At 53.3% G+C, this 24,859-nt stretch overlaps 10 protein-coding genes across 10 annotated transcripts; 4 read left to right on the top strand and 6 right to left on the bottom strand.

Annotated features, from left to right (window-relative positions):
• Positions 1 to 171: 171 nt before the first annotated feature.
• LTS14_002679 (uncharacterized protein) lies at positions 172 to 1,353 on the top strand (the record flags this gene model as incomplete). Its single annotated transcript, XM_064835385.1, has 3 exons — positions 172 to 365; positions 399 to 939; positions 994 to 1,353. 3 exons carry the CDS (start codon positions 172 to 174, stop codon positions 1,351 to 1,353), a joined length of 1,095 nt encoding a protein of 364 aa, XP_064697320.1.
• A 467-nt stretch (positions 1,354 to 1,820) lies between these two features.
• Positions 1,821 to 3,183, bottom strand: LTS14_002678 (uncharacterized protein; the record flags this gene model as incomplete). The annotated part of the gene is made up of 2 exons (XM_064835384.1): positions 1,821 to 1,834; positions 1,887 to 3,183. 2 exons carry the CDS (start codon positions 3,181 to 3,183, stop codon positions 1,821 to 1,823), a joined length of 1,311 nt encoding a protein of 436 aa, XP_064697319.1.
• Positions 3,184 to 3,814: 631 nt separating this feature from the next.
• On the bottom strand, positions 3,815 to 5,781 carry VTS1 (Flap-structured DNA-binding and RNA-binding protein; the record flags this gene model as incomplete). The annotated part of the gene is made up of 2 exons (XM_064835383.1): positions 3,815 to 3,859; positions 3,931 to 5,781. 2 exons carry the CDS (start codon positions 5,779 to 5,781, stop codon positions 3,815 to 3,817), a joined length of 1,896 nt encoding a protein of 631 aa, XP_064697318.1.
• A 723-nt stretch (positions 5,782 to 6,504) lies between these two features.
• LTS14_002676 (uncharacterized protein) lies at positions 6,505 to 10,694 on the bottom strand (the record flags this gene model as incomplete). Its single annotated transcript, XM_064835382.1, has 2 exons — positions 6,505 to 6,718; positions 6,784 to 10,694. 2 exons carry the CDS (start codon positions 10,692 to 10,694, stop codon positions 6,505 to 6,507), a joined length of 4,125 nt encoding a protein of 1,374 aa, XP_064697317.1.
• Positions 10,695 to 11,087: 393 nt separating this feature from the next.
• On the top strand, positions 11,088 to 13,004 carry LTS14_002675 (uncharacterized protein; the record flags this gene model as incomplete). Its single annotated transcript, XM_064835381.1, has 1 exon — positions 11,088 to 13,004. One exon carries the CDS (start codon positions 11,088 to 11,090, stop codon positions 13,002 to 13,004), a length of 1,917 nt encoding a protein of 638 aa, XP_064697316.1.
• Positions 13,005 to 13,535: 531 nt separating this feature from the next.
• Positions 13,536 to 14,293, bottom strand: LTS14_002674 (uncharacterized protein; the record flags this gene model as incomplete). The annotated part of the gene is made up of 2 exons (XM_064835380.1): positions 13,536 to 13,717; positions 13,777 to 14,293. The coding sequence occupies 2 exons, from the start codon at positions 14,291 to 14,293 to the stop codon at positions 13,536 to 13,538; spliced, it is 699 nt and encodes a 232-aa protein (XP_064697315.1).
• Positions 14,294 to 14,545: 252 nt separating this feature from the next.
• LTS14_002673 (uncharacterized protein) lies at positions 14,546 to 15,455 on the bottom strand (the record flags this gene model as incomplete). The annotated part of the gene is made up of 2 exons (XM_064835379.1): positions 14,546 to 14,757; positions 14,837 to 15,455. 2 exons carry the CDS (start codon positions 15,453 to 15,455, stop codon positions 14,546 to 14,548), a joined length of 831 nt encoding a protein of 276 aa, XP_064697314.1.
• Positions 15,456 to 15,753: 298 nt separating this feature from the next.
• On the bottom strand, positions 15,754 to 18,078 carry LTS14_002672 (uncharacterized protein; the record flags this gene model as incomplete). Its single annotated transcript, XM_064835378.1, has 2 exons — positions 15,754 to 16,256; positions 16,329 to 18,078. 2 exons carry the CDS (start codon positions 18,076 to 18,078, stop codon positions 15,754 to 15,756), a joined length of 2,253 nt encoding a protein of 750 aa, XP_064697313.1.
• A 565-nt stretch (positions 18,079 to 18,643) lies between these two features.
• On the top strand, positions 18,644 to 20,221 carry LTS14_002671 (uncharacterized protein; the record flags this gene model as incomplete). The annotated part of the gene is made up of 1 exon (XM_064835377.1): positions 18,644 to 20,221. The coding sequence occupies one exon, from the start codon at positions 18,644 to 18,646 to the stop codon at positions 20,219 to 20,221; it is 1,578 nt and encodes a 525-aa protein (XP_064697312.1).
• A 537-nt stretch (positions 20,222 to 20,758) lies between these two features.
• On the top strand, positions 20,759 to 24,499 carry MSN5 (karyopherin; the record flags this gene model as incomplete). Its single annotated transcript, XM_064835376.1, has 1 exon — positions 20,759 to 24,499. The coding sequence occupies one exon, from the start codon at positions 20,759 to 20,761 to the stop codon at positions 24,497 to 24,499; it is 3,741 nt and encodes a 1,246-aa protein (XP_064697311.1).
• Positions 24,500 to 24,859: the final 360 nt, after the last annotated feature.

Here is a 24,859-nt window from a genome sequence, read left to right as displayed (position 1 = left end):
GTTCTATGAAGCTCGTCGTTTGCACGTGCAATGCAAATAAGCTCGCCTGCCGCTATGGATGGGCTTGTCAATAGGGTGAATGGCGTCCTACACGACATGCTAGCGTGCCGAGTATAAAGTTCAACTCACTCGACTTGGTCACTTTGACATCTATTCGAGAACATCAGCACTATGGCGACGAGCCATCGAAGCCCACCCAGCACGAACGCGGCGCCTCAGATAGAGTCGACATTCACACAGTCCTTCACACCAGCTGCCCACGAGATCTACATCCCCTTGGATGACCCAACATACTCCGACCGTTCACCATCCACTTGTGCAGGCTGCAGCAAGTCTCGAGACCAGGGCGACAAGCTCCTTCTGAAGTGCGCTTGATGCAAAGTCGCGGCTTACTGCAGCAAGGAGTGCCAAAAGACGCACTGGAAGCAACACAAGCCAGCTTGCGACGCCGTCCATAAGCAGACTGCTCCAGGTGCCCCTCCCAACCTCGTAGCTTTGCGTAAGCTAGCCATAGTCGACTTCAACCTCCGCACCACGACGCACATCACGACCTGCCAAGGTGTTCTGCTGAAACCTTGGGTCGCAACCCAGAATCCCGCAGTGCTCGAAAACATCCACTGCGCCTACGCCGCGGTGGAGGTGGTACCGAAAGCATGTTACGAGCTCGATCACTCCAACGTCTGGAACGTGGGTCTCGCACAAGCGGTGGGCTTCCCATTGCTCATGATGCGCGTGCGAGAGAAGATTGTAGAGCTTGACAAGCATCTGCCTGACCAATACCGTGAAGGACGAAAGCTCCAGCGCAGCATCGGTGGGCTCGTCAAGGAAAACGATCACATCACAAACATCCTTGCTGCATTCCTGTCTATGGACATCAACCCCGGCTCTGCCACCTTCGGCGAGATTCCAACACCATACCCGAAAGGTGACTCCGGACTGGTTAGTAAAGACGGCAAGCCAATCGACTACCGCCAAGTCTGATTCCTCATCGAGTTCTACAAAGTCGTCCCGCTAAACCTGCGCGCTAGCGCCAAGGGCCCTCCTCTTAGCCCAGACCAATCGATGGAGAAACACATCTGGTTCAACTCGCCAAAATTCTTCGTCAAGACGCTCAACATCAACAAAGCGCGGGGCCTGAGCGGCGAGGATCCCTTCATGGCTCGACTCACTAATTTGCAGTGCCCCGTCGATCTCGAGTCGCTTGGCTTTGATGCCGAGAAGTGTGTCCACGTGCCGCCGACGATCAAGTGGCGTGAGGCGCTTGCAGAGGACTTGGTGGAGCGCCTGCCGTTTCTGTGGGACGAGATGCTTTACATGCCGGACAAGAGGATTTTCAAGCAGTATCATCAGTAGCTCTCGCGACTGTAACCAGAAGTCGCATGCTGAGAAGGCCCTCCGGCTTAGGGCGATCGAGAAGGCTAGTGTATTGTCTCAAGTATCTTTGAAGACTTGTGTCTGTGCCGTGGTGGTCACACACGGGCACGCAAGGTAGAGGCGATGACGAGCACATGAAAGGGTTAACAGGGACGGAGCTGCATTGGGCTCGTGCAGTTCATGGTCGCTGGGGAGAGAACATGTAGAGCAGGCAATCAAGGCAAGCTCTACTTATCAGAAGTCATTCACTAGGGAAGCAGGAAGGAAGTGGAGCTTCTGTCAATGGAGAATCCATATAATTTCATCATCTAGTTTATCTCAATCATCGTGACTTGCACCATCAAAAACATCACTCTTTCTCCGTGCGATACTGTACATAATCACAAATTGCCACCCATGTTCGTATCGCCCATACATTGCTACAATGGCATCGTACAATGCGGCACTCAGAGCTCAAAGCCTGGTTCCGATCAGCCATCGAGGAACAGCTCAAGCAAGGAAAGAAAACATACTGGATTCAATTAGCCTCGTGCGAATCATAGTCGAGTTGGCAGTGTGGTTGTGGTGACCGTGTAAATGGGTATGATTCAGCCCATGAGCATGATGATGAACCATCCCACTGCTAGAAGCAGCAGTCGAAGTCACCGTCGCATTCGGCATATCCGGACACTCAGCATCGCGCGTCCTCAAGTCGATAGTCGGGTACGCGATAGGAGCCGGTGCGACATCACGCTTAGCATACGTCGAACGACCAGGAGAGATCCCACTAGCACCATAGATCTTGATACTAGCGATCTCGAAGTAGGCATCCTTAAACGCCGAAGGGTTGTTCTGGACATACTCGGCGCAGGTGGCTGTATTGGTGGCAGCGGCCGCACCGGAAGATTGCCAGACTTTACCTGCCCAGTCGCCGCAGAATGTGTGGTCGATGACGTGGACCAGGGTTGACAAGGAGGACGTGTAGTCGCAGCCTGTGCCGGAGAAGCGTGCCAGTGGTGTTGAGGTCCAGGATGATGGGTTGGGCTTGCCGGCCACGATATCGGCTGGGAGGTTCTTGCGGTCGAAGAGGTACGTGGCCACGCCCTGGGTTGTCCAGACATTGGCATAGACACCGCCACCTTGTTTGTTGAAGGCTGCACCTGCTGTTGCAAGTGTGGAGCTGGAAGACTTGTCCTGGTTCAGGGCACGGATGGAGCACCCGTCGCCGCCTTTCCCAGTGTTGCAATCAGCGTTCTGGAGCCGACCTTGAAAAGCAGTAGTCGTGTTATCAACACTGCAGCCGGGCTGGGTGTGCATGGTCATGCTGTTGTAGTCGGTGGTATGAACAGACTCAAAGTAGTCATATTCGCCACCATTACCCGGCCAGATACCAGTCGCGGACTCATCACCCAGCAACCAGAGAGCAGGCCATGAGCCGTAAGCAGAGGGAGCATGGACAACATCCGAGATAATGACTACGCCGGCATCGAAATTCTGCTTCGAAGTCAAGCGAACCGACTCACGATTGGCAGATTTGCTCGTGTAGTCAACGCCAATATAGGCATTGCTCGTGTTGGTAGCGGAGTAGTGAACAAATCCCGTATAGCCCTTCGAGGCGGCTTCCTCCATGGAAACGAACCTCACATTGCCGTTGGTTGGGTCAGCGCCTGTGAAGGCGGCGAAGTTGTCGAAGAAGTTGGCACCGGACCAATCAGCTATCAGGCTGTAGGACCCCGAAGGTGTGGACGACGCGGTGTTTGTTGGTAGGGATCTTCCCAGGCTGGCGAAGAGGGTTGCACTGAGTACAGTGGTTGAGACGAAGGTAAGCATTTTACTGGAGTTCGTCGTAATGGTTCGGTTTTGTATGGTTGCGAGCTGCGCCCGAAGTATGAGGTCGAAACTTGTGTTTGCTCGAGAACTGCGATTTATAACCTAGCCAGTAGGTACTGCTCGCAGTAAACGTGTGTCGGCGCAGATGGTAGATAGGAAGAAGTCGATAAGGTGCAATAAGCAGTCAATATTTATACAGTCCGTCCAGCCGTACTCAGTAAACAATGTGGTTGTGAAGACCGTTCTGTGAGGGTGCAAAGTAGCAATGCTCTTGTGTCAATCAACGAGAGAGATCGAACAATGCTGAAGTGGTCCAGCCAGGCTTTGTCGTATATACTCGGTAGCGAATGTGATTCGAAGCGACAAACAAAGGCCGACCAGCGGTGATGTTGAACAAAGGAAGTACAGGAGAAGCGAAAAGGTATACACACGTGACAACAGTGAAGAAGGAAGGAGGAAGGTGAACGCCGCGAAAATGCTACGCTCAACAGGTCAGCTACATGTAATTAAAGTTTCCCTTGCAGGTGGATAGATGAGAGTCACCACGCGTCCAACAACGCTAAACAGCAGCATTGCAAACAAAAATGCCAGCAAGCAAGCATATCGTCTTGTGTCGAGTGTGGTCGAGCATCTACACCCTACCCTCTTCCTGCGCTTCTCTGACTTGCTCAAAAACCTGAAACACGTTAGCATCAAATTCACATCACGTGACATCGCCCATTGGCTGAGAAGCCTCGAACAACATACCTTCAGCAGTTTACTGCGCGCGCCTTTAGCCGCCACTCCACGCTTCTCTAATCCTTCATCGTCCAGAGCCACCATATCTTGCCATCGCATCTCCTTCAGATTATCCGTATATTTATGCAGTCTCAACGTCCGCAGCCAATTCGGCACGTCCTTCAATAACTGTATATCCGTGGGATCATCTGGAGGTTTACTGCTGCCTCTTCGTCCGCGTGGGGAACGTCCACGAGCGATCTCAGAGGCATCGGAGAGGTAGCCTTCGCCGCCCATGCTCCCCATGCTTCCCATAGTAAATGCGGGGTTCGTCAGATTTATGCCGGCTAGGCCATTGTTAATGCCGCCCATTTGGCCGTCGAAGGTGGAGAGGTAGCCGTTGCTTTGAGTCATCGGTAGACCGCTGGACATGATGCCCGCGGGTCCAGTGATGGCTATGCCTGGTGAGCTCGGGCGCGAGCGGCGACCTTGCATGGCTGCAATCTGCTGTTGCTGCAGGACAGCCGCTTGCTGAGGTGTGAGAATCTGTCCGTACTCGTTCGTCATAAGGATATTCGTGGGCATGCCAGGAGACAAGGGCTGCTGCGAGCCTTCCGTAGATCGTGCCCGCCTGTACTTTCGCACATCGTCCAGCTGAATCCTGTTGTTCACAGTCGATAGAGCCGCAAGCTTCATAGCAGTCGCGTTGGCCACCATATCTGCCTGATTGGCACTCTGCTGCGCATTGAAGTTCGGTACCATGGGCGTGTTCATAGCAGAAGCCCAGCTACCGCCTTGTGCATATGGCGAGAAAAGTGGCATCCCCGACCCGTTACCCTCGTTCGAAGCGATCGTGGTGTTCTGAATATTGCTACTGTCGCTTGCCAAAGGGAATGGTCGTCCAGATCTCAATCCAGCAGAAGGAAGAGGCTGGCTAACACCAAATTGTCCCATAGGTGGCTGGGAACCAGGCTGCTGACTCGAAGAAGACTTTGGTCTACCAATCGGTGGTTGGTTTTCACTCGATGGTCCAGCGTTCCTCCATGGACCTTCGGGTATACCATTCTTCTTTTCTTCGCCTAGTCCACCCATTGGAGATGCAAAAGACAGCCTCTCACCCATCGTGCTGTTCCTATTCGACTTCGGCGCCGTGCCTGTGGTCTTCTGAAATTCGGCCTTCTGGTCCTCAATCGCGTTTGCCGCATCAGGGAACATGCTCTTGATAGTGCTCGGGTCCAGACCAGAATTACGCTTGGCACCCGGCGAAGGCGGTGGCTTATTGCCTGCACCAAACCCGAAAGAACCCCTTGAGCCTTCCACATTCAGCTTATTCATGGCATCGTTCATACGTGATGACATGGGATCCTTCTCGTTGAACGCGGCGGGTGACAGCACGCCAGACATCGGATGACTCTTCGCCATCTGCTGCAGAACCTGGATGAAGAAACGGATCTGCACTTGCGTTGTTTGCTGCAACAGGGCATACAAAGCTGCCGTCCGTTCAGGCTCGCTGAGGACACGGAACCACTGTTCAATAGCACTAAGCTCGTCCTTGAAGTCCTGGTCCAATGTGGCAGCTGCCATCTCCTCGAGTGTATTCTCATACTGATCAATGTCCGCTATCCATTGCTGCGCCGCCTTTTCCGCGGCATCGTCGGCATTGCCTGAAGCGGCTTGCTGTTGGAATTGGTTTAAGTAGACTTCCGATGCTGGTCGAATGCCACGGTTTGCGAGCGGCGAGTGAGCTGAGAAGGCACCCATGTCGGCTGAAGCTCGCATCTGGTGCCCAGAGCCCATCGTCGTTCGAGGCTGAGGAGGCCGTAAAGTGGAACTCGAAGCAGCAGGCGTGCTATTGCGGTCGCCGATGATATTGCTTGCCATTTTTGCGGCTGCTCGGGATAACGTGACCGTGTGGTGGTCGTGTATGTCGTGTTGTAAGTATGCAAGCGAGTGACTCGTCGGACGTGATGTGATGAGACAGTGAAGAGAGCCTGCAGGGCCTGCCTGACCTCAAAGGCGTTCAGCTGCGTCGGATGAGGAGGTAAAATGGTCTGTGGGTGACCAGAATGTGCTTTCGTGTGTGATGGCGCGCAAGGCGGCCAAAGTTCAGTCTTTCGCTCCTGACAGCCGCTGCACGTTTCACGTTCGCTCGCGTGCTTCAGAGACAGGGTCCAGCCAGCTTCTGCTCGTACCGTGCCGTCTTCTATGTACAGATCTTCACAAGGAGGATGGGCTGGGGTGTACCGAGTAGAGCAGCCTGTGATCTTTCTTCCCAAGAAGTATCGGATTGTGAACGGCGTCTGTAGCATCTATTGTGCAGACAAAAGGACAAAGGAAATCCTTCTCGAAGCATTCCCGCAAAAGAGAGTTCAGAGCGGACCGTTGCGGTGAACGTCACGCGAGACAAGGGAGCAGAATCTAAGGATATTTCAGGACGAGATCAATCTCATATTCGATAGTGCTATGCATAATGATCGTATATATGCACGCCACACGCACATGCCGCCCACGAATAGCCACCTAAAATCCGGTCCTACCAACGCCAACGCTGCCCATAATAGCATCGTTGTCAAAGCGAACACGCGCAGCACCTGATGTCCACCACTACTTCACCTCCTTCTTCCTCCTCATCCCTTCCAACTTCCTCACCAAACTCTCCTGTACCTTCTTACTCCCCGCCCAACTCTGCTGCATCTTCTTCATACGCACGGTAGCCATCACCATCAACCCAACAGTTTTGAGGGAGTGCTTCCGCTCGCGAAAGGAGATATCGGGTGTGATGCCCATGTCCTCTAGAAGGCGAAGGTCGAGTTCGTTGCTAGAAGTGTTCGGTCAGTGACTGCGTACTCTAGGTTATGTCGGCTCTGGGTGTGCGGGACTTACCATTTCTGGTACATCTGCACCTGCATCAAGAAGAAACTCTTACTGTACGCCAGATCCGCTCGGAATGCCTCTTCGCGCTCACACTTGGCTCGCAGGAACTGGATCTGTTTCGCCAGACCCTTCAACTCGCCTTCATGGCGCTTTTCGGCCACCACAAGCTGCTTGTTCCAGTGCTTCTCATCCAGCGTCTTGTCGTTCTCTGCAGCTTGCTGTAGACTCTGCAAACGTGCACGAAGCTCCTGCTCCCGCTTGCTAGCAGTCCTGAGCTTGGTCTCGCGATCATGGAGTTGAGTTTGCAGGGTCTGCAGCTCGAGGTCGGCATCGTCAAGTTGGCCTTGGAGATCCTGCTGGACGGTGTCGTCTGAGCGGGACTTCTTCAGGCGTTCGCGCAACTCCTGCTCCTTGCGAATAGCAGACTGAAGTCGCTCGTCCTTCTCTGCCATCTCAATTTGGAGGCTCTCGAGCTCAATCTTCGCATCGCGGACTGACTGTCGTAGCTCGACCTCCCGCCTGGCATGGCCAGAAGAGGAGCCTCTGCGGTCGCCGACCTGTGCCTCTAGCTCCTCGATCTGGATTTTGGCGTCCTTAAGCTCTCGAAGCTGGCTGCGTAGCTCGCGCTCTTTGCCTGAGGAAGACAGTGCTCGGCTCTCCATCTCCGATATCTGAGCATTAAGGTCCTCAACATCAGTCTTGGCGACGTCAAGCTGCGCACGGAGATCATGCTCCTTCCTCGTTGCCGCAGCGATCTTTCGATCGCGATCCGCAAGTTGGAGCTGGAGCTCCTCAGCCTCGATCTTGGCTTGCTTGATCAAGTCATGCAGATCCATGCGCTCCTCAGCAATGGTCTTCTCCTGCTGTGCGAATTGCAGCTCCGTCTCGAGCTCGTCAACACGATCCTGAAGACGATCAACCTTGGCCTCAGCCTCTCTCAGCTTCTGACGAAGCTCTGTCCTCTCCCGAGCTGGTGTACCAGATGTCTTAGACTTCAGCGCGGCATCTACTTCAGACTCAAGACTCTTGACAGTAGCCTTGAGGGCATCGCGATCACTCTCGACAGTCTTGAGTCTCAGACGCAGATCATTGCGTTCGCGAGCTGGAGTGCCGTTGTCCTTCGCTCTCCAGGCAGTCTTCACCTCGCTCTCGAGTTCCTCCACACGCTGCTGCAATGCAATCTTCTCAGTCTCGAGACTGTCAAAATCCGCACTAAGCACGAGCAATTCATCTTCCAATGCCTGCTTGGCTTCAGCGTGTCCAGCAGTCAATTCGGCCTTCAGACTCTGCAGTCGAATTTGTGCTTGTTCGACGTCGCCTTGGCCATTCGCATGAGCAAGCGCAAGCTCCTGCTCGAGACTTCGTACGTCGCTTTGACGTTCTTCGACTGCTTTCTGGAGCTGTTGCTGTAGACGCTGAACCTCATCCTCTAGCTCGTCGAGTCGGGCTTGGCGGGTCTTGATGTCCTCATCCTTGTGTCCAAGTATACTGTGATCCTTGGCAGAAGTTGACTCAGCACGGGAGTTGGCCTTTTCAAGGCCAGACTGGAGGGCCTCGAGTTCATCCTCCAGCTGGTTGATGCGCTGCTGGTTGATGCGCTGCTGGTTGGCTTCCAGGTCCTCGTCGCGATGACCTAGCATGCTGTGCTCTCGCTCTGCAGCCTCACCACGCTTCTTCAAGTCGGCGATCGTCTTGTGTAGATTAACGTTGTCAGCCTCCATGTTCTGCAGTTGCTGATCCAGCTCGTCCAGCTCGGTGTCCTTGTCTTCCTCGAGCTTCTGCAATCGCTGTTGAAGTGATCTGACTTGTTCTGATTGCTGTCTGATCAAGCTGTCTTTCTTTGATGGTGTTTCCATTGCACCGAGACGAGCTTTCAGTGACGTGATCTGTCGGGACTGATCTTTTTCCTGATTCTCCTGTTGCTTGAGCGACGTCTCGAGTTCGCGGACCTGCTCACTCTTCTGTCGAAGCTGCGCACTTTCACCAGACTGAAGGGCACTGATGCGACTCTGCAGTGTCTGCAGCTCCTCCTCGCGGGACTGAATGAGGCCGTCCTTCTTGTTCAACTTGGCTTGGGAGCTTGCACTCGCGACACGGACCTTCTCCTGCAGTTCTCGGACCTGCTCAGCCTGATCATGAATCTTCTGGCGTTGGTCTCGTGTGGCCTCATCTTGCTTGCCTTCTGCAGCTCGCAGACGCTTCTGCAGATCCGCAAGCTCCTCATCACGCTCCTCAATGACCTGTGACTTCTCGCGAAGTCGAGCCTCCTTCTCTTGGATCACACGATCCTTGGCCTGAATGCGAGCGTCAGTCTCCTGAGCCTCAGCATCCCAGCTCCCGCGTGCAGCCTGTAGTCGCTCCTGCAAGGCTTGAATTTCACCATCCTTGTCGGCAAGTTCTCTCTGCACATTACGCAGATCGTCGCCACGCTGTCGAAATTCGCCTTCCTTCTCGGCCAGATCTGACTGCGCAGCACGCAGATCATCATCATGCTGACGAATTTCAGCAGCATTACCGGCCTCGACAGACTGCAGTCGCTTCTCCAGTGAACGGACTTGCTCTTCGCTTTCGTCTAGGGCATTCTGTCGCTCTCGAAGCTGGACCTCCAATCCGGAGACGTCGCCACGTAGCTTCTTGGTCGACTTCTCGCGATCATACACCTGGTTAACGCGCTCCTCCAGCTCGGTGATCCTCTCCTTCTGGGAGTCCAGTTCGGCATTCTTAGCTCCCAGCTCTTCGTCCTTCCCCTTCAGCTCCGTCTCGAGATCCTGGATGTCTTCTTGCAAGTGATTAGCATTGGCTGTCGCGGAGTCTGTCGTGCTAAGCTGCTCCTGCAGTTTCTCTAGCTCCTCCCTCCTGTCGTCAAGCTGCCTATCGCGCTCCCGTAGGTCTGCTTCCAGAGACTGCATATCTTCCTTCAAATCGTCCAGCTCCTCGGCAGCCCGGCCCTGCTCACCATCCTGTGCCTTCTCTGCCTTGTCGAGCTTCCGTCGCATGCTCTCCAGCTCCTTTTCACGTTCCTGTGCGATACGCTGGTTCTCCTCCGCGAGCTTTGCCAGACGCTCCAGCTCCTCACTTTCACGCTCATTGGCATGTCGCTTCTGTACCCACTTGACATACTCCTCATACTTCTGTCGATATTCTTCAAGCTGTTGCGATGCGTCTTGGAGTCGCTTCCGCTGTCTCGTCATGTCCTGCTGTAACGTAACCTTCTCAGTCTTGAGCTCGACGTTTTCTTTGATCGTCGCCTGCTGGAAAGATGTGCCGGTCTTCCGCAGTGCTTCCTCAAGGTAGTGTATCTTCAGCTTGAGGCCGAAGTTGTCCTTCTGGATCTGGTCCAGCTTGGCTTCCTGGTCGCGCAAGGTCAGGCCATTGCCTTGATTAAGAACACCACCTTCGCCTCGCTGTGGCACTTGTGGCATTGGTGTCGAATCGAGCATACTTGAGCTGGCGGCAGGAGGGACGGGCGTACTTTGGCGGTTGCCGTTCGCTGAGCTGTTTGTATCGTCAGGGTCCAGTATTGAAGAGTCCACCGGCAGTTGTGTGGCCTGCTCAGCATAGCTTGACCGAAAGCCAGCAGGCGTAGGCATGTCACTCTCGGCATGAGTGTTTTCCTTGTCCTCCAGCACACTCCGGTGCAGCATCTGGTTCCTCTGCGCACTCTTCAGCAATGGTGTGAACTCCTGCGACTTTGACACGCCACCAGGATTTCGACGATCGACCAGCGCGTTACGTGCCCAAGGGGTTTTGAGGGGCTGCGATATGCTGCGCATGCCCTTCATGTGATTGCGCAGGTTCTCCCCGGCATTCTTCGACGGCGAAGCAAATGGCTGTGCGAAGGACAGGTCGAGGTTGTGGTGCGATAAGAAGGTCGCGTCGCCACGATCGGTGCCCGGGGTGTTGATATAAGGTGTAGCCATGGTGGGCGAGGTACTGCTACGTTAGTATGTCCAGGTAATGGAGCAAAATGAATGCTCGTAGAGAGATCCCGATCCGTTGCTGCTTCCAAAGTCGCGTAAACACAGAAGTAAACACAGTCTCCGCGGCCCAATTCCGCCCTCGATCACATCACACCTTCTCGAAGACCTTCCATCTTTGTATAGCCGGTCTTGATAATCCAATGGCCCTTTTTTCAAGCAATACAAGGATATACCATCTGATTGTGATATTGAATGGGAACTTTGCAGCGTGTATTGCTGAGTCTCATTGCTCGTCTGAGAAGTCGATAGTCAGGTAGGTGGCGAACCAGCTTCACCTTGCAAATTCTCTTCTGCCACCACTCCTTCTCCTCTCCTTCCGTCATAACGGACATTATGGATGGTTCAAACACAGAAGGTGATGGACTGAAGTGGTTCGGCGAGGGTTTTGATGGCTTTCCGAAGCGTCTTCCGGAAGAATGTGTCGAGTACGCAATATATGTTATCGACTCCAAGCTCAAGGACATTGCCGCCACACGCATGAGGCTCAATCAGATACTCAAGGTCGCCAACGAGCTATGCAAGAAGCACACTAAAGATTACATCTGGCAGCGAGACTCACTCGAGCTCAAGCTGAAACCGGACCTGCTGGACCAAGACGCGTCCCAAGCATCTAAAGCACATCCCCAGCCACTCCATCTGAAAGGACGGACGAACTTTGGAGACTCTGTCGCAGACGAGTGGCTTGTCGTATACATCTTACTGGAGCTGAGCAAATTGTGCTCTGATGTCTGGATCCGCGTATACGATACAGACGGCGAATTCCTGCTCATCGAAGCAGCCAATGCCCTGCCCAAATGGCTCAATCCCGACATAGCCGAGAATAGAGTATGGATCAACAACGGCCATTTGCGACTCATACCAATCGATGCTGGAGCAGGGGAACGCAATTTGGCTCTCATGCCTTCCCTGAAATTCATCGAGAGTTCCGCAGACAAGCTTGTAATCTCACCGTTCGTCGAGGACGAAGCCTTCCATCGCTTGCGAGACTATCCCGCTGCCATCTTATCCTCTCTACACAACGCGTTGGTCAGGATACCCCGGCGAGTGGCGTATCTGCTCCACCGGAACCCAGCACATATCTCGCCAGCAATCGAGGCATTTTACCTGCGGGATCCTGTAGGCCTTAGGCCGTTAGCCACAAAGGACATATCTAATCTAACATTCCCGCCAGAAGATTTCGTCACAGTAAGCGTCAAGTTTACGAAAGTCGGCTATGCACAATTGCGCAGTCAGCTGTTCGACACGCCACCTGCCTGGACTGGTGTGATACCACGATTGGGAGACATGAAAGTTGAGCTTGGTATGAAAATTACTTGTGGGTTTGAGATGCTACTGAACGATAGACAACGCCAGAATGATCGGATGGTGAGGGAGGTGAAAGTGTTCATGGATGACTTGGAAGATGATGGCGAAGCGCTTCCGAGCCATGACGAGATCGGGGGGTGGCCTCAGCAGCAGGATGACGAGAAGTGGCTGGACATCGATTACAACGACTTTGAGGACGAGTTGGCCGGCAAGAATGCGAGCAAGCGAACTGGCAAAGGCCAGGGTTTCGGTGACAAAGGCGCACAGGAGAACCTACGCAAGATGGTCTCGCGATTTGAGGACTTCCTGAATGATGATGACGCCGGCGCAGAAGGCGTGGATGACAACGGTGCAGACGATGACGATACAGACTCCGACAGCTCAGCATCAGACTCAGGCGAAGACAAAGATGGCAGTTTCGACGAAGCAGAATTCGAGCGAGCAATGAAGGAGATGATGGGAATGCCAGCTGATGAAATTGAGAAGAATGGTTTGCTGGAGGAAGCAAGGCGATTGGCTCTGGAGGATGAGAAGGCAGGCGAGGAGCCGGATGAAGATGAGGAGATGAAAAAGGTAATGGAGATGATGGAGAAGGAGTTGAAAGGGCATGGGGCTTTGAAGCTCAATCCTGATAAGAGCAAATCGAGTGCCAAAAGTGTGAAGAAGAATGGTGATGCGAGCAAGAAAGTCGCTTTCGGGCCTGAGCGGCCACCTGGGATGGATGTCGTGGCTGGGAAGGAGGCTAGTATTCAAGATGACGACGAGGATGTCGGACCTGGAGATGGCGAGTTGAGCTCGGATGATGAGGACTTCAATGATGTTGATCTGGGTTTGGCAAAGAATATGCTTGAGGCTTTCAAGGGTCAAGCTGGTATGGCTGGGCCGGCCGGCAATCTTATGAAGGTGCTTGGCGTTAATATGCCGCGGGATGAAGAAGGGTTGTAGGTGTAGCGTGGGGGAAGTGATAGTAAGATGAATCTTGGTCACGGGTACACGATAGGGTTCAAGAGGCTGCGTGCACGGCATGGTTGCTGGTTACGCAGGTCAGACAAGATGTCAAAGGCCCTGAATCGAACCGAGCTCGATTAAGGGCTGTCGGTATGTCTGTCAGTAGCTGCTATATTACTATACAGCATTGGTAGGCACATGAAGGCCCGTCGGACATTTTCGGAGCATTAGGGTTAGGGTTTGGGTAAGCAATACGTCGACCGCATGAGTACGCCGAACGGAGGCGATATAAAGAAGACGATATGACGACGTGAAAAGGAGCAAAACTTCCTTGTATCAATTGAGAATGCAGCTATGTCGCTCACGCTTGAGGCACAATGTCCTGTAACTCTGCCAACTAGGATTCGTCCTCGTTGACAAAATTCCCCGACTTGCATGGTGTTATGTCAAGAGAGCTGCTCTTACGCGCAATGTGCCTTCGTCGCCGCAGCCTCCAAATATTCACGTTCGGGTGATCTCTCAGCTGCATCAGCCACTCTTACGACCAGCGAGGAAGCCTAGCCATCCAGCGAACTTGACGCCGATTCTCGTCCACCCATCGAGAAGCTTGCGGCCATAGCCACCCATGGCTGCACTGACCAGATGCGCGAACCACCCACGGGCAGGCACTCTCGCGCCAATCTTTGACTGGAGCAGTGCGGCGATTGAGCCTGACATTATTGTTAGGATCGTAGTAGCATCGTCGGACCCATTCACCTATGCAACTTACGTGCACGAACACCAAGTCTGGTGAAGCCGATGGCCTTGAGAACTGGTCCCCAGAATCCGCCTGGGACGAACAAGATGACGGTCTCGATGACATAGAACGCCGTCTCATATGGATGCTCCTCGACGTATTTCGTGATATTGGCAGGAGCATCTTTCCACTCGATCGCTTGGAGCTCGGCTAGTGTATCTTTCATTCCTGTCACTGTGTTATTGACTAGCCATTTCTCAAACTCGATAATGTCCATGTGGCCGATAGCGTTCTTCATATCCTGCTCGATGTTGGCAAGTTCTTCGCGAGCGGACGAGAGGTCGATGCTGTCTAGATTCGACCTGAGAGCCTTCACGGCATCTTGTGCTTCGTGGCCGAGATCGAACCAGCCATCACGTACATCGTCGAGGATGTTTGTGACTGTGGAGGTAGCATTAATGTCGTGGCGGTAGGTCTGCCAGCCAAGATAGTAGACCGTGGGAACGAAGAGGACGAGCGTCGTTGCGATCATATGCTTGATAGTGATCATCTTTGCGGACGCTGGAAGAATGATGAGGACAAATGCTTTGATTGACGAAGTGGTGTTCAGACCGAAAGCAAATAGTGTGAATGATGCCTGGACGTGAAGTGACGTTAAGCGCCCAAGGTGGCGCAGCGGTGCGGCACAGTCTGGCATACATGGTGAAGTTCCGACGCCTTGAATTATGTACTTCGACTGCAATGATGAGTTCGGGCAGCCTTGGGGCAGCCAGACCGTCAAAAAGCGGACTCACAGCATGATTTACAGCTCAGTCTTCACTTTCTCTTCCTCCCTCTCCTCCTCCCCAGGAAAATGACCTGGCTTAATCTGCTCCGAAACGACTTTGAAAGCACCAGCGATCGCTCCGCAGCTCGAGTCACGCCACTCACGAGAGCTGCCCCACGTTCTCCCATCTGCGCGCTCATGAGACGAGCAAACCAACTTCCAGCTGGCACGAGCCCACCAAACGTCTTCTGAAGGAGAGCAGCAGCTGACCCTGATGGAGTGTCAGCGTTGGGTCACAGATCGTCGTGTTTGCTGACGATAGCTTACCGGCCCTGACACCATGAGCGCCGAAACCCACCACATTGAGCAAGGGACCGTTAACAGCTCCAGGCGCAATGAAGACAATGCCTTCGACGATATAGAAAGCTGTCTGGCCAGGATTCTCTTCGATGAAGTTCCAAGCTTCCGCAGGTAGCTCTTCCAGCTTCACGGCCTGTAGATCATCGAGTGTACCATCTAGGCCAACCTCTTTACTAGCCTGCTTCAGCCATTCCTGGAGAGCAGATTCGTCCAGGTTGCCGATCGCCTTCTTCACATCGGCGGCTGCGCCACGGATCCACTCATTCGGCACAGTAAGGTCGATCTTATCTGTTTCGGCCTTGATATCTTTTACAGCTTGCTGTGTCCAGGATCCGATATCGTGGCCTGCTTGGTGCACCAACTTCCCGGCGTCACCTGGGTCGACTTTGTCGAGTTCATGCTTGACGTCTTTCGCGGCTTTGTCTGTCCATGAGCTGATGTCCTTCCAGGCGAAGCCTAGATGCTGTAGCGGGTCTTGAAATATGGTTGGAATCTGCTCAGTCTCAAGTCGGTCATCCTTCTCCGCATGGATGGCCACTACCAGGAGTAAGCCAAACAGCAGCAAGGCGCCCGGGAGTCGATGCATGTTGTTCGTGTGATGCTCTAAAAGGCAATGGACTTTGCAGTCAAGTCAGCGCTCATACAGCCGTTTGAAGTTCGGAGCTGTTCTGCAGGCGCCCCACTAGCTTTGTGTAAAGTACAGAGCTAGCCCGTGGTTGCTTTCGCCTCGTCGCTCATACATTCACCTGCCAAGTGCTCTGCATTCAGTTATAGGTCGGTCCAAATACCGCTTTAAACGCCAAGACTCCGCGCCATGCATCTAACTATACAGGCCCATCTCAGTACCGTTGAACCACGTCCCCTCCGCTACAATCGAAACCACTTCACATAACAGCACAATTCTTCCCCATCTGCCAATAAGCCTCCATATAACTCTCCTCGCCCTCGCCAGCCTCGGACGTCACAGCCCCTCTCTTCCTCTTCAACCCCTTCACAACGAGCTTCTGCTCGCCCTCGCCGTGCCACCATCTCAGAACCTGCTGTCCAGCACCTTCGCCAACATCTTGACCTTCAATCCTGATCTCCCACTTCCCACCACTGACTTCTATGGTCGTAGTATGCTCCGGCTGCCGTGGAAAATGGAACTCGGGTATAAAGATCACAGTAGGGTGGTCCTGTGGCGTCGGGCCTGTGGCTGTGATGTTAAGATGAAAAGTGCAGTTCTTGAGGTCGAAGCCGTGGGAGGTTATGGTACCATGTACAAGCTCGGGATGCGGGCGAATGTATGCTTCTGCTGCTCGATAGCCTGCAGTGTCTGAATTTGACACGGTCCTTGAGGCGCTCATCTGGTCGACAGAGAAGGTACGTTTCATACTCGCTGGTGTCACTGGACTGGACGGGTCGCCATGACTTTGCGATTCGGAGTAGCTAGGGCTGCTTGGGTCGAGAGAGGACTTACCTGCTGCACCGCCAGTGTTGCCGCCATGCGAAGGGGCAGGAAGTTCTTTGTCCTCCGCAGAGTATATACTCAGATCCTCGCCATTCCAGTTGTCGCCCCAGAAATGGCTGTTAGTTGCTGTGTACACCCACCACGTCAGACCTGCTGCTTTGCTGCCTTCGACGGCGAAGTGATTCGCATCAATCGCAGCAGCCTGCGAGCTATAGTCGCCTGTTCGGTAGGCTTTCTGATCATCCATGTCGTATGGTATGCCAATCTCAGTATATAGGCAAGGGTGCTCGCCCATATAATCGATCCCTTCCTGCCGTATGCTGCTGAGCTGGTCTTTGAAGCAATTTCGTATCGCCGTCTCACCGAGCTTGATTGCAAATGCTGGACTTGAGTACCTGCCTCGCAATATACCAAGGACATCCACGTTCCACACTTTGTTCCACTTCTTCATGATGAGGGTGATGCCGTCGTAGAAGTGAGATGCAAACACCATATTGTGATCATCATCCTTGGTGCCTTTTATTGAGGGCGGTATCTCGAAAGGTGCCGGCTGCATGAGCAGGATGGCTTCTGGCCACACGTCTCGAATAGCATTCTTGTACTTACGGAAGTACTCTAAGAAGTTGTTGTTCGTCCAGTACTCTTGATCCATGGTTTCGCCAGTTTTCGGATGTTTCGAGAAATACTGTGGAAGCAATAGACGATCAGTAGATGGATCCCAGACACCGTGCTGCGCCCATAGGTCCTGTCCAAGTTTCCAGCTCCCCGCACGCTTCCAGCCATATTTGCTATCATCCCAAGTTTCTGGGTCTAGCCAACAAGATACGCCCTTCGGATCAATGACCTCTGTCCCACTCTTGTAGGGCCCGAAGCTACCAAAGTCGTAGGTCTCCACTTCAACAGCTCGTCCTGATCCTGACAGCATAGCTTGGAACGCAGTAGGCGTCGTCCACTTCTTCAACTTCTGGTCCTCGGGTAGCTTGGCCAGGTCAGGGTGGCCAATCATGCCCTTGTTCGGCTCATTAACACTCTCATATCCAATGACGACATCATTCTCTAGATCACCTGCTTCTCGTATCCTTTGCGCCAGATGCTTGCACGCTGCTATGAAATGATTTTGCAAGTAATCCTGTATATTCACACCGTCGATGATACATTTCGGCGCGAAGTCTCGTCCGCCAAAGAACAAGGTAAACATGGTCCCACAAACCAGACGCTGGTAATTCGTCGCCCATACCATTTTTGGATATGTTGCAGGATCAGGCCAGGTATTCTGCACGAGCGCCGCCTGGGTCACATCAAATCTCTTCGGGTCGAAACCACAGGCATATAATGTCCATATGGGGGCGCCTGAGCCACCAGTAAACCTCGACCAGACATCCTGATGTGGGTCCATGAAGACGTAAAAGCCATACTCTTTCGCGATCCGTAGCACTGCGACTGTATGCTCGATGAACTTCTCGTCATATTTGCCTGGTCCCTCATGCTCCAGCGCTTCCCATGTGAAGATATATCGTATAGTGTTGTAGCCCCATCGCTTCAATCTTGAGAAGTGGGCATGGGAATCTGATAGACTGAATGGTCGGTCGACGAAGGATACGTTGTCGGCGTCGAAGAAGCCTTCTCTGACATGAGAAGGTCCATCTGGGTATCGCGGGAACTTGGTGTCTCCGCTGATATTCAAGCCATGGAGGTAGATCTCGCGGTTGTGCGGGTCTCGGAATGTTGCGCCATCGATGCGCAGGCGTAGGGGCGCCATTGCTGGCGGGTGCGATCTGAGGGTGGGAGCTTGAGCAGGACGGCCATACAAGTCACATGTAGTCAAAGAGTCGGGATCGCGTGATCATAGGTAAGAAAGTGGTCCGATCAGTGCCTGTCGAGGTACCACACATGAATACAGGCGAATGCTCTTATGCATTGCGGTCCGCCAGTGACCGCAGCCGTTGAAAGATGACGACAACTCGCGTGGCGGAGAGCCTCCACACGATTAGTCACTCAATTATATACTGTAAGGAAGCAAGCTCAACACATGTATGCCTACCGAATTGAGTGCAGGTGGAATAATTCTCACTGCTCAAGGCAATTCTGGTAGTTCGGAAGGGATCGCGACGAGTTTGATGACACAGGCATGTGATTTCCATCCACATGCTAGCGCATGGAACGCACAGACTATTGCGGAGGTGAATGCCCGGCAGCTGCAGATGCAAGGGTCCAGCTGTCCCGTGTTTAGTTCAAGCCACCTTGCATTCGCGATTGTTATGTGAAGTCGTCAAATTTCCGGACAAAGCAGCCCACCTGCAGCACAAAACACATCAACAACGACCATGATACTAAGATCTCTAGCGCTGGCGCTCTGCCTATCCAGCGTGCCCTACGCCACAGCACTCTCCACCTCTGATATCCCTTCAGACACACCTGTATCACAGCTCATCTCGAGCGCGAACGCAAACCTCGCACAAGGCAATGCACAAGATGCATTGACTTACTTCGACCTTGCGATCCAGAAGGACCCCAGCAACTACCTAACCATCTTCAAGCGTGGAGCCACATACCTATCCCTTGGTCGCAATGTGCAGGCCAGTCGAGACTTTGACCAAGTGCTTACGCTCAAGCCTGGGTTTGAGGGGGCATTGACGCAGCGTGCCAAGATCAAGAGTCGCAATGCGGACTGGGCAGGTGCGAGGCAGGACTATGTGACGGCGGGCAAGACTGAGTCGCAAGAACTGGCCGACCTGGATGAGGCCGAGGGTGCTGCGAAATTGGCAGCAGATGCCGAGAAGGCAGGTGATTGGGAGACATGTGTGGCACAAGCTGGGACCGCCATCTTTATTGCGGGAACAGCACTGGAGCTACGGCAGCGAAGAGCTAGATGCAGATTCGAGAAAGGCGAGGTGCTGGAGGGAGTGTCAGATCTGAATCATGTGCTGCAGATCAACACGGGCTTGACGGAGCCACATCTCCAGATCGCAGCCATGACGTTCTATTCGATGGGCGAGACAGATAAGGGCCTCACAGCGATCTCGAAGTGTCTACACAATGATCCGGACAACAAGGCATGTGCCAAGCTTCGCAAGTCACAAAAGGCCATCGATCGGACGCTCAAAAAGTTCAACCAGCTGTTCGAGAAGCGCCAGTATGCTTCAGCGGTGAAGTTGCTAGTTCCGCAGGCTGAGGATCCTGGTCTACTCCAAGAGGTGAAGGACGATGTCAAGGCCTGGAGAGACACAGGCTACATCCACGCTAAAGCTGGTGATGGTCTTTATGCTAGTCTGATCGAGAAAACATGCGAGGCCTACACAGAGATGAACAACGCGAAGAAAGCCCAAGACTACTGCGAAGAAGCACTCCAACATAACCCAACATGTCTCCCAGCTCTGATAAGCAAAGCACAACGCCTCATCGACGCCGACGAATTCGACCAAGCAATTGCTCAACTCAACACCGCCAAGGACGCCCACGGCATGACGCAGAAACTGCAAGAACTCCTCCAAAAAGCACAAACTCTACTCAAACGCTCCAAGCAAAAGGACTACTACAAAGTCTTAGGCGTCACCCGCGATGCCGACGAACGCGACATCAAGAAAGCTTGGAGGAAACTTTCTATCGCACATCACCCAGACAAAGCGGCGAAGAACGGTATCCCGGCCGAGGAGGCCCAGAAGAAAATGGCGAGTATCAATGAGGCGTACGAGGTTCTCTCGGATTCGGAGTTGAAGGCGAGGTTCGATAGGGGTGAGGATCCGAATGACCCTATGGCTGGACAGCAGCCTTTCACTGGTTCACCATTCGGACAGGGTCCTGGTGGGCAACCGGTGTTCTTCCAGCAGAGGCATGGTGGTGGTGGTGGAGGCGGGAGTTTCAAGTTCCAGGGTGGGTTTCCTGGTGGGTTTCCATTTGGTTGAGATGTTAATCTCGAGATTTCGTGTGCGTGGTAAGGCGTTTGGGGCAGGCTACGGCTACGTTGGGGCATGGATGGCGTTTGAGCGTTGTATGCTCTTCGGTGTAGAATATGATTGTACTACATGAGCTTGAGCTCTAGATCGACGACTGGCAGACTTCGTTGATAGTTCCATGGGGAGAGCTCAATTCATACTCCTGATACTTGTTCTATAGTGTCAGGCATCGACTTATCGTTGCTACTGCCTCTCTTTGGCTTTTGGGTTCGTGAGGCGCGTCACGCGCCTCGCGTTTCCCAAAATTCCAGTTGCGCCTGAAACCATATACAACATTCATCTCCTTATATATTCACTTCTCGCACGCTCCACTTTTGGTAAACGGACATGACTCAGTGTAACAGTCCCTACTGCGCATAACCTTCATCTCTATAAGCACATGCCGGTACTCCAAGGAGTCATTCCTTCTTGAACAAAGTCACTTCAAACAATGTTACCTCATCGGTAGGCAGGTCAACAGACAATCGAAGCAAACGAGAGGACAGGATGGAGGGGTCTGGCGACGGTGCCTTCGATATCCATTGGCAGGCACCTAATGTCGCCGCACAAATCGGTGGTATCCGCGCTGCTCTGGAAGCAACCCTCAACCCTCGCATCGACAACAACGTCCGTCAGGAAGCTCTCCAACACCTCGAACAGCTCAAACAGCAACCCGATGCTCCACAGTACGGCTTCACCCTCGCCGATGACTACAGTCTCGACAACGCGATCAGATACTATGGCCTACAGCTGCTGGAGTTCTCGGTCAGGTATAGGTGGTCACAGTACGGCAATGCGCAGGTTGAGCAGATCACGAAGTGGGTGAAGTGCTTGGCGGGGAGTCTGAGGCAGCAGGATGCTGCGTTCATACGGAACAAAGTTGCTCAGCTGTGGGTCGAGGTTGCAAAGAGATGTTGGGGCGATGGGTGGATGGATATGGACGGGATGCTGGTCAACATGTGGGAGCGAGACGTCAACGTTAAGGGCATGGTCAGCAAAACCTTTGTGCTTTCTGTGCTGGAGATGCTGAGTGAGGACATCATGGTCAATGAGGACGCAGTGGCTGGGTTGAGGCTGGAAGTGTTGGGCGCAGCTTTGAATGAGGTTATGCTGCGACAAAGCTTTTTTGAGCAACAGAAGAGACCCAAGATGTTGGGTGCAAGACAGGGTGAGCAAGGCTGGTGTTCGAGGATGTGTGAATTATTCGTGGACTGCGTCAAGCAAGCACGGCTCAGCTCAGGTTCAGAAGCGGAGGAGATGACGGCTTGTGCTATCAAAGCACTGAACGCACTGCGGCCGACGATGTCGTGGATCAGTCTTGATGCTGCAGCACATGTTGGCTGCATCGACTGCTTCTATTTGCCATTCCATACCGACGATGTTGCCTTACGGACGGCCGCCACCGAGACGATCCACGCATTGGCAATACGGGAGTATAGACCCAATTGGCACGAGTCATGGTCAATCTTGCAACAGCAGGCAATGCAAGCTGATCGTATTGCTCTGCTACGAGAGACTTTTGACAAACTGGTTTGTGGTCCTGGTGAAGACGACGCGAAGTATACCCTCAAGAAAAAGATGTCCGAGCTTCTGTCGGTACTGGCAGATGGGCTGTCATCACATCCGGACCTCCTGGCGAGCGACAAGCTGGACCTGCCTGCATTCTTCGACTTACTACTGCATGTGTTGCAGAGCACGAGTCTGGTCGTATCGATACCTGTCTTGCACAGCTGGAGTAAAATGATGAGTGTGCAAGACAACGCAATCATTGACATGGTTCTCCAAGCCCTAGGCACGCTAATACAGACGTGCAGCGAGCGACTTTTGCGGTACGAGAATCTACCTGTAGACACCAACGATGAGATCGTGGAGTTCCTGAACGAAGATTTTGATACCATGCCAGAGAGGCACGCTTTCTTGGGCAATTACCGACGCTATTGTTCAGGCATCATCCAGTCAATTGGGCGCTCCCGGCCCATTGAAGCCCTACAACATGTTCTCGAGCAGATGCGAAACATGCTGCAGAATGGACCATACACTGGCGGACGAGGCTTCAACCCGGAGACTTGGTCGAAGAATTCCCCATCGGTCCTGCAGTTCGACGCACAGTTCAACGTCGTCGCAAGCGCACTCAAAGGTTTCTCGTTATGGTGTGTAGACGTGTCAAGCCTTGGTCAAGACGAGCCCCTGTACACCAAAGCAGAGTCCGACCGTGCGAATGCGGAGCAGGCAATTCAAGAATGGAGCTATACTGTCATATCCATTCATGTCGACGATCCTGAGGTCGCAGCTCAGGTTCTGCAGACGCTGGTCACGGTGCTGAGAATCGTCAAGCCAAGAGCAGACTTCGTCCTGCATGTAGTACAGCATCTTCTGACCATGCGGTTATATGATGACCCTGCCCATCAGTCTTTCTCCGATGCCGTGAAGTCATTCGAAGTTTTGAGGGTCATTGAGTTGCAGAAGCTGGCTCTGGTACATGCAGACGAGCTATTGGAGGTTTACTCGGAACTGGAGCCGCGGATCGGTGTCCTAGCAGAGAAGAACAGCGACGATCCACGCCTCGTCTGGGGTTACAAAGCCTTCTTGTTCATGGTGATTCACCGTGCCAAGGGCGTAGACAGAACAATACGGATGGCCCGACTACAGCAAATGGTCAAGCCAGTGTACGATGCCTGGCAAGACCCAGGCTTGACGAGCGCAGTGGGCTCTCTACAAAGCACATGCGATATGCTTGGTATGGGCGATCTGCCTGAGTTCTACCAAACGTACCGATTCGACCAAGCGCAAAATTGGTCGACGCAGCAGTTGGATGAGAAAGGGCAAGCCAAGCAGCAACGTATCAAGGAGCTGAACGATCGACTACCGCTACGTATGACCAAGAGCATGCTAGCAGTCACGACAGAGAAGCTGAAGCCAGGCAGCGAAGAGTCCGAAATCGCAAGCGCGATGTGGGACGACATCGTTCCGGTCGTCCTCCCGAGTCTGCTACAGATGGTACGGCAAGCACAGGCCTTTCACAATATGGACAACTGGGCACAATTACCAGATGAGCTCCAGATGGTCGTCAAGCGGACGCTTCAAGATCGATTCTGGCAATCAGGAATCTCGAGTGAGAGCAAGGACGAGTTCTATGCCCGAATTTCTGGTTCGAAGACGTCGTATGAAGGTTTTGCCTCCGTCGTACGTGGCACGATGCGCAATCTGCGCGAGCAGGGCTACCACATCTTGTACCTCATGACGAAGTTCGACGAGCGTTTCTACTCAGTGCATGATCTAGCGAAGCCATTAGCAGATGCACTCTTTGCGGACGCAGAGTGCTTATCAGCAAATCATCTGCACCCGCTCATCAATCTTGCGACTGGACTCGTGTCGCGATGTCCACCGCATCATCGGCCGAGTTTCCTACCACCTATTCTTATTCAGCTCTTTACCAAACTAGACGGCAAGATCAGCGCAGAGTGGGCGGCAATCAACGCGTCGAATGACAGTAGCGCGCGTGAGGACGATGAGCTAGGCGACGAGATGCGTACAGAAAGCGTCTTGCGACAGCTTACCTACAGCATGGTCTCGTTCGTCGCCTTCCTTCTCGAGTTCGATCGTCAGCCTAATTCACCTGCCAATGGTACGAACGGCCACGACGCCTCCAAACCTACACTGCACGACCTCGTCCTCTCAGAGCCATCAATACTAGAGCCAATGCTGCTTTACTGTACACACGCTTTGCGCATGCGAGACACGCGATGTTGCACGACCATAACGAAAGTCTTCAAGACCATTATTCCCCTATTTCAATCCAATACTGCGCCTGCGCCTCAGGTGCGCGAGTTCATCTGCACCGAGGTGCTCAAAGCTTGCATCACTTCTCTGAACGAACCATACTTCGCCGACATGCAGAAAGACTTGGCCGCGCTCATCGCACAAATCATCCTGCTATACCAACGGCAAACGAATACTCCGCGCGATGTCCTGCTGTCCCTTCCAGATATGACTGCACCCCGGGTCGACAAGGCTTTCGCCAAGATTGCGAAAGCTACCAGTGAGCGACAGCAGCGATCACTGGCCTTGGAGCTGCTGGAGGGCGTAAGGGGTGTCAGTATCTACGAAGCGGGCAAGATCGCGCGCGAAACGCCGAAGAAGAAGGATAATGCTTTGCAGCAGTATATGGAGGTTGAGCAGAGACCTACGATTGCGCAGGGAGACGAAGCTGGGCTGGACGGAGTGGCAGGACTGTTCGACGAGGTTTGAATGGGAACCCTCTCGTCAAATCTCGCACCAGGTAACGCGTCAGCTCACCAGGTCGTGGCCTCGAAGACGGACTAGCTTATTGAACTCGCAATCGGCCCTTCCTCGTAGGAGGTGGCGAAGCTCCTCTGCATGTTCTGTACGATACTATGCTTCCCAGTCTGCACGCCAGCCGCCTCATTCATCCTTTGGTCCACTACCGCACACTTTGTTCACAAACGGCGATGTGGCCGAGCCGTGCCGTGGGATATATGTCTCGGACCCACATCCCTCATCAGTGACCACGATGGGTATGAAACACTCGCGCGCTCACGGAAATCGGTTCCGATCAGGCTTGAGCTGCGAGGACGCCGATCAAGTCCG

This window comes from Recurvomyces mirabilis, assembly GCF_035927965.1.
Source record: "Recurvomyces mirabilis strain CCFEE 5264 chromosome Unknown scaffold_5, whole genome shotgun sequence".
Classification (NCBI taxonomy): domain Eukaryota; kingdom Fungi; phylum Ascomycota; class Dothideomycetes; order Mycosphaerellales; family Teratosphaeriaceae; genus Recurvomyces; species Recurvomyces mirabilis.
This window is presented reverse-complemented; position numbering and strand designations above follow the sequence as displayed.